This window comes from Puma concolor, chromosome A1 (genome assembly GCF_028749965.1).
Source record: "Puma concolor isolate L17-30 chromosome A1, mPumCon1.1.hap2, whole genome shotgun sequence".
NCBI lineage: Eukaryota > Metazoa > Chordata > Mammalia > Carnivora > Felidae > Puma > Puma concolor.
In genome coordinates this window covers 67,889,843-67,906,759 of record NC_141667.1, presented here as the reverse complement: position 1 = coordinate 67,906,759, position 16,917 = coordinate 67,889,843, and the positions used below count along the sequence as shown (strand labels likewise).

The 16,917-nt window shown below is 43.6% G+C and overlaps 1 protein-coding gene across 1 annotated transcript in view; it reads right to left on the bottom strand.

Annotated features, from left to right (window-relative positions):
* Positions 1-6,695, bottom strand: part of REEP5 (receptor accessory protein 5) — a 39,486-nt gene extending 32,791 nt beyond the window's left edge. The window contains exons 1-2 of the mRNA XM_086682582.1: positions 6,503-6,695; positions 5,699-5,792 (exon numbers count right to left, since the gene is read on the bottom strand). Of these exons, the coding sequence (XP_086538708.1) occupies positions 5,699-5,792; positions 6,503-6,620 (212 nt within the window). The 5' untranslated portion in view covers positions 6,621-6,695. The remainder of the gene's footprint in view (positions 1-5,698; positions 5,793-6,502) is intronic.
* Between the last annotated feature and the right edge of the window lie 10,222 nt (positions 6,696-16,917).

The window sequence follows — 16,917 nt, the reverse complement described above, 5'->3', positions numbered from 1 at the left end:
ATAATTCCATTTGAACAAAGAAGCAGGGACAAGACTAGCACCCACTCAAGGACCCCCGGTGAGGGCTACCTTAGGTCTCTGGCAACAGACTCTGCGTGTGAGGGTGCAGCATAGCACATGCTCACAGGGCATCTTTCAGAAAGACTCTTATTTGTGCAATGCCACTAAAAGCAGGGCTGTACTGGGGCACCCAGGTGGCTCAGTCTGTTAAACATCCAACTCTTGATTTTGGCTCAGGTCATGATCTCTTGGTCATGAGATCAAGCTCTGCATCAGGCTCCGTGCTAGGCATGGAGCTTCTTTAAGATTCCCCCTGCCCCCCTACTCTCCTTCTCCCTCCCTTCCTCCCTCCCTCTGCCCTCTCGCCAAACAAAAGCAAGGCTGCACCAGAAACAAAAGGCCATATATTACAGAATTCCATTTATATGAAAAGTCCAGAACAAGCAGATCCATAGAGACAGAAAATTGTAAGTGGTTTCTGGAGACTGGGGCATAGGAGAAATAGGGTGTGAATGCTAATGGATCCAGTTTCTTTTTGAGGGTGATGAAAATGTCTTGGAATTAGATAGCAGTGATGATTGCACAACTTTATGAGTATACTAAACACTGAATTGTACACTTTAAAAAGGCTGCATGTGAATTATATCTTGGCAAAAAATGGGCAGCATGGGGGTGGGTCTACCTTAATAACAGAGTTCCTACAATGCAGTGGTCTGCCTTCTCTTCTCAGGAATAGAGTGAATAAAGAGATGACAGCAATTCTGTCAATAGCTCTTGACAATGAGAAGGCTGGAATTATATTTCAAAGTGCCTGTACAGTGTGGCCAAAAAGTCTGGAAACATACGGAAATGATGTACACAGAAAATAAGAGTAACCAGTAGGGGGGGCACCTGGATGGCTCAGCCGGTTGAGTGTCCAATTCGGCTCAGGTCATGGTCTCGCAGTTCGTGGGTTTGAGCCCCACGTCGGGCTCTGTGCTGACAAACAGCTCGGAGCCTGGGGCCTGCTTCAGATTCTTTATCTCTCTCTCTCTCTCCTCCTCCCCTGCTCATGCTCTGCCACTCTCTGTATCTCAAAAATAAATGTTAAAAAAAATTTTTTTTTAAAAAGTAACCAGTAGGAAGGGGGTACCTCATAAGGCACTAACTGCCCCTCCAGGAGCCAGGCCTCCAGCTGTCTGTGTTCCAACATGCCACAACCTCACCTGAAGCCAGGTAATGCCAGGGTCCCACCCACAGCTTTCCCAAGGTGGTGAGTCACAGGATAAGCAATGAAGCCATATGAGCTTTTCCAAATTTTATTTCTGTGCCCTGCAGCCTCTAAGCCCAGTGCTGACCATTACATACAATCTGTGGGCCTCCCTACGATGGAGGGAGAAGAGAGGAAATAGCAGAAGCAAAAGCTGAAGGTGAGAAAGGCTGAGACTGGCAAGAGTTTTGCAGGATGGCTAATTCCTTCCAGAGATCACAGTAGCCAAAATGACCTTAAAATGTAAATCATATCATGTCTCCCCCTAAATTTTTTTATGTTTCTTTCTTTATTTTGAGAGCGAGCATAAGCAGGGGATAAGCAGAGAGGAGTGACAGAATCCCAAGCAGACTCCACACCATTAGCACAGAGCCGGATGCGGGGCTCAAACTCACAAACTGCGAGGTCATTACCTGAGCAGAGATCAAGAGTTGGAAGCTTAACTGACTGAGCCACCCAGGCGTCCCTCATGTCACCCCCTATTTAAAACCCATCCAAGGCAATCAGAAAACCTGCCAACTCCCTACAAACTACCAGGAATAAAAACTACACTTATTAACCGGCCACCAGCCTTGCCTGATGGCACCTGTACCTCTCTGGATCGATCTCACCTTTCTTCCGGCTCAGAGCTTCCAAGGCGCTGTTCCTGGCACATGCTGCTCCCTCGGCCTGGCTCTGCTCTTGGCTGGCCTGGCACTTTCTCATTCCTCAAGCCTTAACTCAGATGGTATCTCACATAAATACGGAAAGGGGGTCCATCCCGCAATCCCCTACCCCAGCTCCCTGTCAATTTTCTTCACAGGGCTTACTTACCACACTGTGTCACTACTTTATTTATTGTAGTGCATGTAGGTAGACCGTTCATTCAAAGAGAATGGAGAGCATGTTGACCTCAGCCCATCGTGTATCTCAAGTGTTGCCACAGTGCCTGGCATGTGGCTGGATTTGACTTTTGCTAAATAGATGAACCCATATTGTTTAGAATAACTCTGGCTGGGGAGCACAGGGAGAATTATAAGAGGCAAGGAGAACTATTAAAGGGAAAGGGATCACAGATCACAATTTTTTAAATAATTGTTTTAAGTTTATTTTGAGAGAGACAGAGCATGAGCTGGGGAGGAGCAGAAAGAGAGGGAGAGAGAGAATCCCAAGCAGGCTCTTCAGGGTCAGCACAGAGCCCAACATGGGGCTCGAACTCACGAAACTATGAGAGCATGACCTGAGCCAAAATCAAGAGTAGGAAGCTTAACAGATTGAGCCACCCAGGTGCCCCACATTTTAACTAACACTGATTTGGGTGCCACCAATAACACCATTTTCAAGGGGTTTCTGACAATTACACAATTACACTGGTTAAGCGATGAACAAACTTGATTAGACTAATGTTTAACATTGACTGCCTGAATTTTACTCACAGGGGGGTCTGTGTGCTTTGTACTATGCACACAGTTCCACATCACCTTGATAAAGCAGAGGCCAGGTGGGGCCCAGGGTCAGCAGGCCATTTTTCTCTCCCTTGTACCCCATTTTCAAGTGTAACAAGCACAGATTGCTGCTGCTGTACATCACACGTTCTCAACATTGGCTGACATTAGAATCCTTTACAAATTGTAAAAGACCAACGAGCCTGAATCCCCCAAACCCAGGCTGCATCCCAGGCCAATTACACCAGAATCTCTGGAGGTTGGGACTAGGCCTCAGCACTTCTGAAGCCTCCTCAGATAACTCCAATGGGCATCTAAGGCTGAGAACCATTGTTTTAGAGAAAAGTCCAAATACCCACAGAGAGCAATCTTCACTTAATTTCCTTATGGTCAGAGAATCTTATCTTTATTTTATAGGTAAAAGAGTTGCGTCTACAAAAAGGAAGCATCCTATGAATAAATACCACTCTAGAGATGCTCATTATTTCCTGAATTTTTCATGAAATTCCCTTTATTAGATTTTTAGCACTTTTCCAACCCCTAGTAAGGTGTCCTACAAATGTCACTTTACCTCAGAATATTCAAATAGAAAGGAAAGTATACTCAGTGAATAGAATTAATTCCAAAATATATAAAACCCACCCACCTGACCCACTCAGAAATATGACTGTCTCTATCATTTCACAGAATTATGAGCAATAGACAAGAGCATTTGGCTTCTTGGAGGTAAAAAGAGCCAATACTATTCAGCTGACTATGCAGAAAATGAATAAATGACAACAAATGATTTTTTAAAAAAACCTGAAATTGACTTGCTTTAAAATATGACTGAAAATGAGGTTCCTGCTGGAATTAATCCACTTCAGGTCAAGGAGAAACATACTTGAATTCTGTCTGCACCTTTAGTCATGTAGAGTACTGCACATATCTGAATATACGTAGCCCACCTAGAAACAGATTTTTACTTGACTAAAAGCCCACACCAGTGATCTCATCACATCAACAGAGAAGGTTATGTTTCTCACAGGATTATGTACCAAATGGTACCGATGTGGAAAAGTTTTTTATCCTTCAGTATTTCCAAAAATCTGTATTCCTTGCTAGTTCAAAATAATTCAAGTAGCTAGACAGTTACTAAAATGCCACCCAAGATTTGTTCAAAATATAATCAATAACCTCTGAACTACAAACCTGAAAAATGCTTCAAACTCTTTTTTATTAAAGAAACTCTTGGGGCACATGGGCAGCTTACTCCAATAAGCATCTGACTCTTGATTTTGGCTTAGGTCATAATCTCATGGGTTTGTGAGTTCGAGCCCCACATCAGGTTCTGCACTGATGGTGTGAAGCCTGCTTGGAATTCTGTCTCTCCTTCTCTCTGCCCCTCCCCCACTTGTTTCTCTCTCTCTCTCTCTCTCTCTCTCTCTCTCTCAAAATACATAAACATTGAAAAAATTTTTAAAAAACTCTTGCAAGTAGAATACACAATCAGAAGGAACATACATTTATGTTATTTTGTCTGTTATCATAGACATGTGGTACAAGCCTTTTTTTTTTAAGTTTATTTATTTAGAGAGAAACAGTGTGCATAAGCAGGGTAGGGGCAGAGAGGGAATCCTAAGCAGGCTTTGCAAGGTCAGTATAGAGCCCAACGCTGGGCTGGATCTCAAAAAGCCATGAAATCATGACCTGAGCCAAAATCAAGACAGAAGCTTAACCGACTGAGGTACCAAGGTGCCTACAAGCCATTTTTATAATCAGTGTGCCTACAAACTTTCTATATACACCTACACCATATTCTCAGTAGATTACATTTTTGGAAAACTTTTATTCTTATACTTTTTCTCACTGATCTGAAAGTCAAACCAGTTTTCCTGGTCTGCCCTTCACAATCTTTTGGTATACATATGCAACCTCAATGGTGCTTTAGCAGGTAATACCGAATAAGGGTAAACGCTTTTCTCAACATGACGACAGGACCTCCAAATTCATAAGCAAGTAGTATCCTAATATGGCCAGACTTCACGGAGTGCTACTAAGGATATGCACCCAACTAATACAGCAACTACTTACGTCACTTCAATTTAATTGTTCAAATCAGACCTAACTTCTAAAACATGTTTCCTTCTTTCCAGTCATATATTAAATTCTAGCCTGCCCTGTAATAGACCCAAGATGTAATAAATGTGTTTATCTGTGTCTTAGCCTCCCAGCCTAAATGTTTTCCTTTATCTCTATAGGCGAGAAAAGTTGCAGAGACCAATTCAACGAAAGCAAAACCCACCAGCTTTCTCGGGTAGTGGTGTAGAGTAAAACAATTCATTTGTGGGGAAGAATTCCTATTTGAATGAATGAAAAAATAAAATTGTAGATAGAATATTTTCAAAATAAACATTGTAGGGTGAAAACCTCAAGTAGTAATAAATTCAGATACATTTTAAAGCTTAATTATATAAATGAGTCATTTCTACAACCAAGGATCTATATTAGGAATGCATTTTATAAGTTGTTTTTATTTTTATCCTAGGGTGTTTTCCATTTGCCTGTAAGAAGTAGCCAGTCTTTTCAAAATCATGAAAGCAAAAGTCTCCCCAGTTTCTGCATTAACATTAATTCTGAATTAGGGAAGTCCCATTTGATGGGGTTTTACTGTCTGTGCACATACATATAAGGAGAAATATCCATTTAAATAATTGTTAAGGAGAAGGAATCAGCTTTCTGTACCCAGTTAAGATCTCCCCACCAGTTAAGGCAGGACGACTTTGTTGTAACGCTTTCCATTTGTGCATCCATTAGAAGGCACCCACCCTGCCAACATAATCTGATGAAATCAGCATTTCGGCTAGTCATCAGGAGATCAGGCATCAAGTTAAGGCTCTAAAATGTGTAACCTTAAGCAGTTACTACCTTCTGGTGCACTGACGGCTCTCCCAGGAAAATGCGGATGTGTTAGTAACTAGGGCAGCCCTGGATGGGGCATGGGGAGGGAAGAGGAGGAAAGGAGGGTTGACGGGGAGCCACTTACGAGACGTAGGCCGGATAGCCAAATCCTATCAAGTTGCAGAGGAGAGACGCTCCATAACCGAACATCAGATACAAAGCCACCAGCCCAATGACACCTGGAGACATGAGGATGAGAGAAGTGGGTCTTGTGGGACAAGAAGCGCTAAGCCGGACAGCCCCCGCCCACACCGCAAGGCTTGGCCGGGTATAGGCGATCTAGAAAAACAAACCGCCGTAAGGTGGGGCCCGCGCCTTTGCGGGCTTTGCAGTGAGTCTGGGGATAACCAGGCAGTCCCTACCTTCGAGCCGTTCCTCGTGCTCTCCCTCCACGGGGCTCCCCCGCCGTACCGCGCAGTAGCCCAGGGAACCCGGCTCCACAGACTCCTTCGCCTGCCCGCGGCCCCTCCCCTCCCGGGGACACCCTTCTCTGTACTGAGCTCCACGGACAGTGTTAGGAGCGTGCACGCGCGCCCTCCCGCAGGAGGCCCCTGCCATCCCGAGCCTAGCCTGCGCAAGGCCACTGGGACACGGCACTCGGCCGCGGGGACAGACACGTCAGCGCCGGCCCTCCCCGCTCCCCGGGCGCTCCGCCACCGGGCCGCGGACACAGGCCAGCGCCCCCACCCCCCACCCCCCCCGCCGCCGCAGCCCGGGCGCCCCGGCGGGGTCTCTGGCCCCAAGCCTTCCCGGGCGGCCAGACGGCCCCTAGGATGCCTCTCGCCCCCGTCTGTCACCGACCTCCGAACCCCCTTCCCGCTCGCTTCCCCTGCAGCTGGTGCAGCAGCTGCTCCCGGGGCCCAGCAGGCGGCGGCGACCCCGCACCCACCGAGCGCGATGTATCTCCTGTTCACGCCGGTCTTGGCCTCGAGCTTGGCCAAAAGGTCGGTCATGCAGTTCTTCTCCTTCAGAAACCGGTCGAATCTCTCTCTCGCGGCCGCAGACATGGCGAGGACCTTCGCACCGCCGCCCGGGCTGCTCCTAGTGCCGGGGCTGAGCGCGAAGACTGGGGCGGGGGAGGGAGGCGGGCAGAACCGGCGCTAGCTGACGCGGCCCGCTCCCCGCGCGGCCCCTCGCCCCGCCCCGCCCGCCCCACCCGCGCTCCGCCACCAGCGCCACACCCGGCCAGAGGCCGGACCTGCGCCTCCCTGGCAGTGGCAAGGGGCCGGAGCTGCAGCGGCTCCCGGCGGGGCGACCGTACCCCGCGTCTAGCAGCCTTAATCCACGGAGGGTAGAGACGGGTGAGACTCTTGCGAGCTCCTTTCGCAAATCCGATGAGTGCAAAAGCAGGTGGAAAGGGAGAGGCAGGTGCCCTTGTTGCCCCCACCCTCAGTGTAGTGGGACTGGTCTGATGTGCCTGTACTACTGTGCTAACCCTACTAAGGCATTTGAAATCTAAAAATTGAAATGTACGACCACCCTGAAAGAACTCCTGTCGGAGACATGCTTTTTCCCCCAATGCCAGAACTCAGCATAGTTTTTCTCAATAGCCTTTTTGGAAAGACTCTTGAAGAGACTTAAAACACCCTCCCCTGGGGGACACCCTTTCCAAGAAAGGACTGCACTACTTAAACCTTTTTGTGGTGGACTTGAATTTGATTAATGTCTGATATCCTGGAAACGTTTCCATCCCCACTCCCCTACCCCCTGTCCCAGGGGAGACAGTAGTCTGCAGTTGCGTACAAGCAAAATACCGTGAGAAGGTAGTTCCGAGATTTAGGGCAGGGCCTCACTTTGCAGCCTTCAGGATGTCCAGCTCCTGCTCTTCCTCCACCTGAACTTTGGCTCTTGTTATGTCTCACCGTATTATTTCAGGAAACTCCTTTTGAAATTATTCTTTCTGACTCCTATGATCTGCACACTGGGGTAGAGCTTTCATCATTGCTTATTAAGCTTCAAAACTCCCAGTTACTTACAGACGAGAGCCTACGGTTCCTGAGTACCTAGCACTCACTGACTCTGCACACAAACTGCCCCCCAGCGTTTCCTCTTTGTCCAACACAACCCCTCTGCTCTTTCAGATTGACTTAGCTACAGCACTGCTTTCCATTTCTGGGAGGAAAAAAAAAAAAAAAAATGCTATCTTGCCCACTCCTGGGTTTTTCCTTTGCTTTTACTCTAATTCTACTTCCTCTTTTCTTCCCTAGAAATTCTTAGCTCAATTCTCTCAGTGCTCCCGCCACCATCCAGTCACATCAGTGAACAAAATTAAACCAAATAAAAAAAATTAATGGGATTATTGTGATAGCCTCCCAAATGAACTGTCCATTTCTGTCTTTCCACCTGCAGTCAATTCTCAATGTGTCAGCCAGTTGGACCTTTAAAAAAAAAATTTTTTTTTTAAGTTTATTATTTTGAGAGAGACAGCATGAGTGGGACAGGGACAGAGAGAGAGAGAGAGAGAGAGAGAGAGAGAGAGGAGAGAGAATCCCAAGCAGGTTCCATGCCACAAGCACAGAGCTGGATCCAGGACTCAATCCCACCGTGAGATCATTACCTGAGCAGAAACCAAGAGTCAGTCACTTAACTGACTGAGCCACCCAGATGCCCTGCCAATTGGATCTTTTTAAAATGTGGGTCAAGGGGCGCCTGGGTGGCGCAGTCGGTTAAGCGTCCAACTTCAGCCAGGTCACGATCTCGCGGTCCGTGAGTTCGAGCCCCGCGTCGGGCTCTGGGCTGATGGCTCGGAGCCTGGAGACTGTTTCCGATTCTGTGTCTCCCTCTCTCTCTGCCCCTCCCCCGTTCATGCTCTGTCTCTCTCTGTCCCAAAAATAAATAAACGTTGAAAAAAAAAATTAAAAAAAAAATAAAATGTGGGTCAAGTGTGTTCTTTTTTGCTTTGAACCCTCCAGGAGCTTTCCATCTGTCATAGGTGATGTAATTCATCCTGCTGTCTTCTGATTTCATCTACTGCCTGCCTCCTTGCTGTGCCTCAAACAGGCTGAACGCATTCCTTCCTTAGGCCTTTTACCCTTCTTCTAGCTCCATGGTTCTGATCTAGGGGTGATTTTGCCCCACACAGGACATGTGGCAATGTCTGAAGACATCTTTGGTTATCAAACAGATGGTCACATCTGGGGAAGCCAGGGATACTGCTTACACATCCTACCATGTACAGGACAGCCTTTCCACAACAAGATTATCCAGGCCTCAATGTCAGTAGTACTGATATGGGGGAACCCTCCCTTATCTGGTAAGCTCCAGGTAACCACTTAACTGTCTCTTCTCACTTTTCAGATCTTTACTCCAATGGCACATCAGTGGGGCCTTCTCTGATCCCAAATTGCAACCTCCAATGCTCTCTAGTCCCTGGCTTGCTTTTCTCCATAACAATTACTGTCTGACATTCCATATGTTGTACTTTTTAAAAAAACATATTTTTAAATGTTACTGTATTTATTTAGTTCCAATATAGTTTTATTTATTTAATTCCAATATAGTTAACGGACAGTGTTATATTTGTTTCAGGTGTACAATGTAGTGGTTCAACAATTCTATACATTACTCAGTGTTCATCAGGATAAGTGTACTCTTTTTTTTTTTAATTTTTTTTTTAACGTTTATTTATTTTTGAGACGGAGAGGGACAGAGCATGAACAGGGGAGGGTCAGAGAGAGGGAGACACAGAATCTGAAACAGGCTCCAGGCTCTGAGCTGTCAGCACAGAGCCCGACGCGGGGCTTGAACTCACGGACCGCGAGATCATGACCTGAGCCGAAGTCGGCTGCTTAACCGACTGAGCCACCCAGGCGCCCCAGGATAAGTGTACTCTTAATCCCTTTCACCTATTTCACCCAGCCCCCTGCCCCCCTCTCCTCTGCAAACCATCAGTTTGTTCTCTATAATTAAGAGTCTGTTCTTTTCCTTTGTTCATTTGTTTCTTAAATTCCACATATGAGTGAAATCATACAGTATTTCTTTCTTTGTCTGACTTACTTCATTTTACTCTGTGGATCCATACACGTTGTTGCAAATGGCAAGTGTAGAGGTCACTTTTAGGCAACAGGCTTGAGCGGTGGAAACTTAAGCAAGGCAAAAGGGCCCACAGTGATCACCAGACTAACGCACACAGGCCCATTAAGCCATAGGCCCTAAGCAACCACTGGGCTGCTTACAACCAGGCACAGTTCCTAAGATAACAAAAAAGGGGAAATTCCATACATTGCCACACTCCCTTACTCCATCCTATAACTGTAGCCCCTCCCCATCTTCTCATGACAGACAGCCTCTTCTTTGCTGTCCTGCCCGCTGCTCTTTGGCAATATATTAAGTCAACTTCTATCACCTTTATTGTGCTTTGGGTGAATTCTTTCACTGCCTGAGCCACCAGCCCCCACCCAGTGGAGAGGCCCCACAGCAAGATTTCCTTCATTTTTATTGCTGATTTAATATTCCTTTGTATTTTATATATCTTTATCTTCTTTATCAGCGGACACTTGGGCCACTTCCAGAATTTGGCAATTGTAAATAATGTCGCAATAAATACAGGAGTGCATGTATCCCTTTGAAGTGGTGTTTTGTATTTGGGGGGCAAATACCCAGAATTATGATTATTGGATCATATGGTAATTCTATTTTTAATTTTTTGAGGAACCCCCATACTGTTTTCCACAGTGGCTGCACCAGTTTGCGTTCCTACTGACAGGGCACAAGAGTTCCTTTTTCTCCTCATCCTTGCCAATGGTTATTGTTTCTTGTGTTATTTTTGCCATTCTGACAGGTGTGAGGTGAGTGATATCTCATTGTGGTTTTGATTTGCATTTCCCTGATGAGTGATGTTGACCATCTTTTCATGTGTCTTTTTGCATTTCTGTATGTCTTCTTTGGAGAAATGTCTCTTCCTATGTTCTGCCCATTTTTTCATTGGATTACTTGGTTTTTTGGTGTTGAGTTGTATAAATTCTTTTTTTATATTTTGGATATTAGCCCTTTATTGGGTATGTCATTTGCAAATATCTTCTCCCATTCTGTAGGTTGTCTTTTAGTTTTGTTGATTGTTTCCTTTGCTGTGCAGAAACTTTTTTTTTGATGTAGCCTCAATAGTTTATTTTTCCTTTTGTTTCCCTTGATTCAAGAGACATATATACATATCTAGAAAAATGTTGTTACAGCCAATGTCAGAGAAATTACTGCCTGGCTCTATTCTAGAATTTTTATGGTTTCATGTCTCACATTTTGGTATTTAATTCATTTTGAGTTTATTTTTGTGTATGGTGCAAGAAAGGGGTCCAGTTTCATTTTTTTGCATGTAGATGTCGACTTTTCCCAACACCATTTGTTGAAGAGACTGTCTTTTCCCAATTGGATATTCTTGCCTCCTTTGTTAAAGATTAATTGACCATCTAAACGTGTGTTTATTTCTGGGCTTTCTATTCTGTTCTGTTGATCTATGTGTCTATTTTTGTGCCAGTATCACGTTGTTTTAATTACTGCAGTTTTGTGGTATAACTTGAAATCTGGAATTATGATGCCACTTTTCCAAGATTGCTTTGGCTATTCAGGGTCTTTTGTGGTTCCATACAAATTTTAGGATTCTTTGTTCTAGTTCTGTGAAAAATGCTGTTGGTATTTTGATAGGGATTGCATTAAATCTGTAGATTGCTTTGGGTAGTGTGGACATTTTAACTATATTTGTTCTTCCAACCCATGAGCATGGAATGTCTTTCTGCTTGTGCCATCTTCAATTTCTTTCATTAGTGTTTTATAGTTTTCAGAGTATAGTTCTTTGACCTCCTTGGTTAAGTTTATTCTTAGTTATAGTATTGTTTTTGGTACAATTGTAAATGGAATAGTTTTCTTAATTTTACTTTCTGCTGCTTCAATGTTAGCATATAGAAATGTAATGAATTTCAAAAAAGAAATGTAATGAATCTCTATGCATTGATTTTGTATCCCGTGACATTACTGAACTCATTTATCAGTTCTAGTAGTTTTTTGGTGGAGTCTTAAGGGCTTTGTATATATGTTCTCATGTCATCTGAAACAGTAAAAGTTATACTTCTTCCTTAACAATATGGATGCCTTTTATCCCATTTTCTTGTCTGACTGCTGTGGCTAGGACTTCCAGGACTATGTTGAATAAAAGTGATCAGAGTGGACATCCTTGTCTTGTTCCTGATACTAGGGAAGAAGCTCTCAGTTTTTCATCACCGAGTTTGCTGTGGGTTTTTAATATGTGGCATTTATTATGTTGAGTTATGTTTCCTCTAAACTTATATAGTTGAGAGTTTTTATCAAGAATAGATGTTGTACTTTGTCAAATTTCTGAATTTGACAGAATTTTCTGCATCTATTAAAATGATAATATGGTTTTTGTATTTTTTCTTATTGATGTGATGTATCATGGTGATTGATTAGCTAATATTGAACTATACTCACATCCAGGGAACAAATCCCACTTGATCATGGTGAATAATTATTTTTAATGTATTGTTTGGATTCAGTTTATGTTGAGGACTTTTGCTTTAGAGATATTGGCCTGTGTTCTTTGTATGTTCTACTTTTTAAACTGTTTTTCTTGGACACCTGGGTGGCTTAGTTGTTGAGTGTATAACTGTTGATTTTGGCTCAGATTGTGATCCCAGGGTCATGGGATCAAGCCCACTGTCACACTCTGCACCAAATGTGGAGCCTGCTTAAGATTCTTTTTCTGTCTCCCTCTGCCCCTCTTCCCCGCTTGGGCAAGCTCTCTCAATCTCTCTCTCTCTCTCTCTCTCTCTCTCTCTCTCTCTCTCTCTCTCAAATAAATAAATAAATAAATAAATGATTTTTCTTTTCCCATTACATTATGGGCTCCACCAACGTAGATGTTTTTGCCTATTTTGTTTACTTCTTTATCTCAAACACCTGGAATAATGCCTGGCACTTTATAGGTGTTCAGAAACAATATTTTGAATGAATGGATATCTAACATGCATTGTACTACCCAATAGTCTAAGTGCTACATGTACTAATTCTTTAGTCCTCATGACAGCATGAGGCAGATACTATCTGTTTTACCTTCATTTAAGGGAAGAAAATGAGGTATAGCAAAGTCTCATGAATGTCAGAGCTAGAATTCAGACCCAGACTCTTCCCCCTATATTATACTTCCAATATGGGTTGAATTGCATCCTCCCCAAAAAAGATATGTTGGAATCATAACCTTCCGTACCTCAGAATATGATCTTATTTGGAGAAAGGGTGTTTACAAAGGCAATCAAGTTAAAATGAGGTGATTATGATGGGCTCTAATCAAATATGACTAGTGTCCTCGTAAAAAGGGAGAATTTGGACACAGAGACAGACACAGACAGAGGGAGAGATGTGAGACACACAGGGAGAAGCCCTCTGTCTATATGCCAAGGAAAGAGGCCTAAAGCAGATCCTTCCCTCACAGCCCTCAGAGGAAAGCAACCTTAGAGACATCTTGATCTTTAACTTCTGGCATCGAGAACTGTGAGACAATAAATTTATGCTATTTAAGCCAATCATTGTGTGGTACTTTGTTATAGCAGCCCTAGCAAACTATTATAACTGCCTACAAGAAGCACCGAGTTTGGAACTTTATAGCCAGTTGCAAGTTTGTATAATTTCCTACTAAATGATTGCAGTAATTATTACTTAAGTGGAAGTTGGGGTCATGTTTTTGAGTACTTCAAATGATTCACAATTTGATATCGTTAAGGTTCTTTAGCCAAGGAGCAAAATCCTTTTAAGTTATGTATTCAAATCAGCCTAGTTTTTTTTTTTTTTAAGTTTATTTATGTTGAGAGAAAGAGAGGGAGGGCAAGAGAAAGGGAGGGAGTGTGGGGAGGAGCAGAGAGAGAGAGAGACAGAGAGAGAGAGAATCCCAAGCATGCTCTGTGCTGAAAGCACAGAACCTGACTGAGGGCTCGATTCCACAAACCACAAGATCATGACCTGAGCCAAGATCGAGAGTTGGACACTCAACCAATTGAGCCACCCAGGCCCCCAAATCAGCCTAGATTTTTATCAGTATGTGTCATACAGTGTCAACATTTATACTATATCAACTATGCATGAAGTACCTGGAAACATACTATTCATTTGGATTTTTTTTGTATAAATATTACTTCTTTCTCACTTTTGTCCTAACTTAAGTTCCAAATGTTTTCCTTTCTCCATCATTCAACCTAATAGTAGTAAGACAAAGCAGCACAGTAAAGCATAGCATGTGGAACACTGTCTCTGAATCCAGCTTGGATGGGTGACATCCCAGCCCCACCATTTAGCTTTGTGACTTTGGACAAGTTACATAAGCTCTCTGTTGGTTCATCTGTAAAATAGGGATAACAATAGTACCAACTTCACAGGGTTGTCATGATGATAAAATAAACTATCATTTGCAAAGTTTTTGGAAGGATGCCTAATGCAAAATAAGTGTTAAGTAATTTAAGAAAGAAAAAGAATGCAGCTAGATGTTAAAATTGAGGTAGAAGAATATTACCTAATTCTTACCTTTAGGAAATTACAGTCAGTTTGGGGACTGTGGGACCCTTAGGTCACCCAGTCATCTCTACAAAAAGCCTAGACTCTTTCATAGATGAGAAAGAGGTGCAGAAGGTGAGAACTTGGCCTTAGGTCTCAGACTATTCACTCACTCATATTTATGGAGCATAGCCTATGTGCCAGATGCTGCCAGACCTGGGAACCAGACAGACCAGGTCTCTATCTGGAAGGCCATGGGAAAGGCTGGCCCGAAGCAGGCTGACTTTGGCAATTGCTAAGAAGGAAGTCAAACCAACTTGGGATGATGCAAATGTTATTACTATATCCCTCATAGGCTACAGAAGAAAACTCTGCCATAGATCTATGATCTATGATCAGGCCCCTTTGTTCTCTCCATAAGCTGTTTCTTCAGGTTAAGAAAATTTCTTAACTACTTGAAGTCATTAACACATTTTTGTTCCATCATATACGTTAGGAAGAAGATGTGCATAATCTCCCCGGGGAATCCCCATCCCGACACCTTTGGAGGGGACCCTGGCTCTTATTGGAGCCTGGCACCAATGAGGCAGCCAGCCTTCCCAGTAAGGAGACCTTCAGCCCCTGCAGACACAGCTCTGTTGGCACATACCTCTCCCTCTGCCAGAGGAAGCTGATGGCCAGTGATGTCACAGAAATAAGGAGGGGAAAAGACAAAGTTAACAAACCCTGAGACACAGACAGGAGGAAAATGCATAGGCTGAATGTAACTTAAGAAATAGTATTCAAAGAAATAAAATACAAACATTGTGGTGCTTCACTGAATACATTCGAGTTATGTTTTATTTTTCTCATTTGTCTTATTCTTAAACCTCTTCTACTAAAAATATGGACAAAGCATTTTATTATATGTCTCCACTGATCAAACAGAAAGTAGAATTTTAGAAAATTGCTGCTCACAATTGGGAATCAACCAACCTGAGGATATCCTTTTATTCAGCAAATTATTTTTTTTACACTTTTTTAATGTTTATTTTTGAGAGAGAGAGAGAGAGAGAGCGTGAGAGAGGGAGACATAGAATCTGAAGCAGGCTCCAGGCTCCGAGCCGTCAGCACAGAGCACAATGTGGGGACCGAACTCACAAGCCATGAGACCATGTCCTGAGCCAAAGCCAGACACTCAACTGACTGAGCCACCCAGGAGCCCCTCAGCAAAGTATTTTTCTTCTGAAATAAAATTCCATAGGTCACTGCTATTGCACATAAATCTGGAGCTTTTCACCAGATATAACAGTGCCCTCTAATTCACACCTTCATTTCTCTGGTGGCACCTGCACAGGAGACAAATAGATAATAAGTCACTGAGGGATTGTTTCTCGAGGTTCAAGACCAGTCAATCCAGTTCTGGACAAACCATGGCCTTTAGACTACATACTGGGGTAGTACTGTGTCCACTGACCCTGAGATATGGTTCAATCCAGATTTGCCACATGGCCTACAGGGTGGTATGCATTTTTGCTTTTCTTTCCGCATAAGAGAAGGACCAGAGTCAGACAACTGTGTGTACTTCCCTTCATGACTAGGCATTAGGGGAATTCAGTTAATTGAATAAAGGAACTAACCAGTTATTAATTACCTATTGCGGCTGCAATAAATTACTACAAACTTGGTGGCTTAAAACAGCAAAAATGTATTATAGTTCTCTCTACGACATCTGACACCAGTCTCACTGGGTTCAGTCAAGTTATCATCAGCAGGGTTACATTCCTTTTTCAAGGCTCAGGGGAAGATCAGGCTTTTTGTTGTTGTTGTTGTTGTTGTTGTTGTTGTTCTTCTTCTTCTTCTTCTTCTTCTTCTTCTCTTCTCTCTTCTTCTTCTTCTTCTTCTTCTTCTTCTTCTTCTTCTTCTCTCTTCTTCTTCTTCTTCTTCTTCTTCTTCTTCTTCTTCTTCTTCTCATTTGGGGTTGTTGGCAGAATCTGAATTCTGTGGTTGCAGGACTGAGGTCCCCATTTCCTTCTTCATCTTCAAAGCCAGCAGCAGTGGGTTGAATCCCTCTCAGACTTAAAATTTCTCTTCCTTTTTCTTTGGTCTCACCTCTCTGTCCCATCTGTCTTCCACTTCCATTTTCAAGGTCTCACGTGATTAGAATGAGTCCACCCAGATAATCCAAAATGATCTCCCAATTTTAAGGTCCACAACCTTAATCCCATCTGCAAAGTTCCTTTTGCCATCTAATGGGACATACTTCAAATTCTGGAAACTAGGGTATGGACATCTTTGGGAGGTCATTACTTTGGCTACTATACCAGCCTGAGGTGGGGGATCCATAACTAGCCTCAAGGTCATGAAAAAAGTAAACATGTTGAGGTTAATTGACCCGTGTAGTCCTTTCCCTCACATTGAGAGCCCACCCAGGACATGGCACAGGCTTAAGGCACCGGCCCCTAGAGCAGATGCCCTGGCTCCATTTCTTACTTGCTGTGTGATTTTAGGAAAGTTCTCAACCTCCAAAAGTCCCACTTTCCTCAGCCTATAAAATGAAGTTAATGTCAGTATCCACCTGCTATAGGGTGAATGGTTGTATACTCCCAAAATTCCTATGTTGAACCTAACCCCAAATGTGATCATATTTGGATGTGGGGCCTTTAGGGGGTTACCAGGTCATGAGGGTGGAGCCTTCATGATGGCATTAGTGCCCTTATAGAAGAGAACTCAGATAACTCCCTCACCCCTCCCACCCTGTGAAGACACAGAGAGAAGATGGGTGTCTATAAACCATAAAGTGAGCTCTCACCAGGCGTGGAATCTACTAGTACT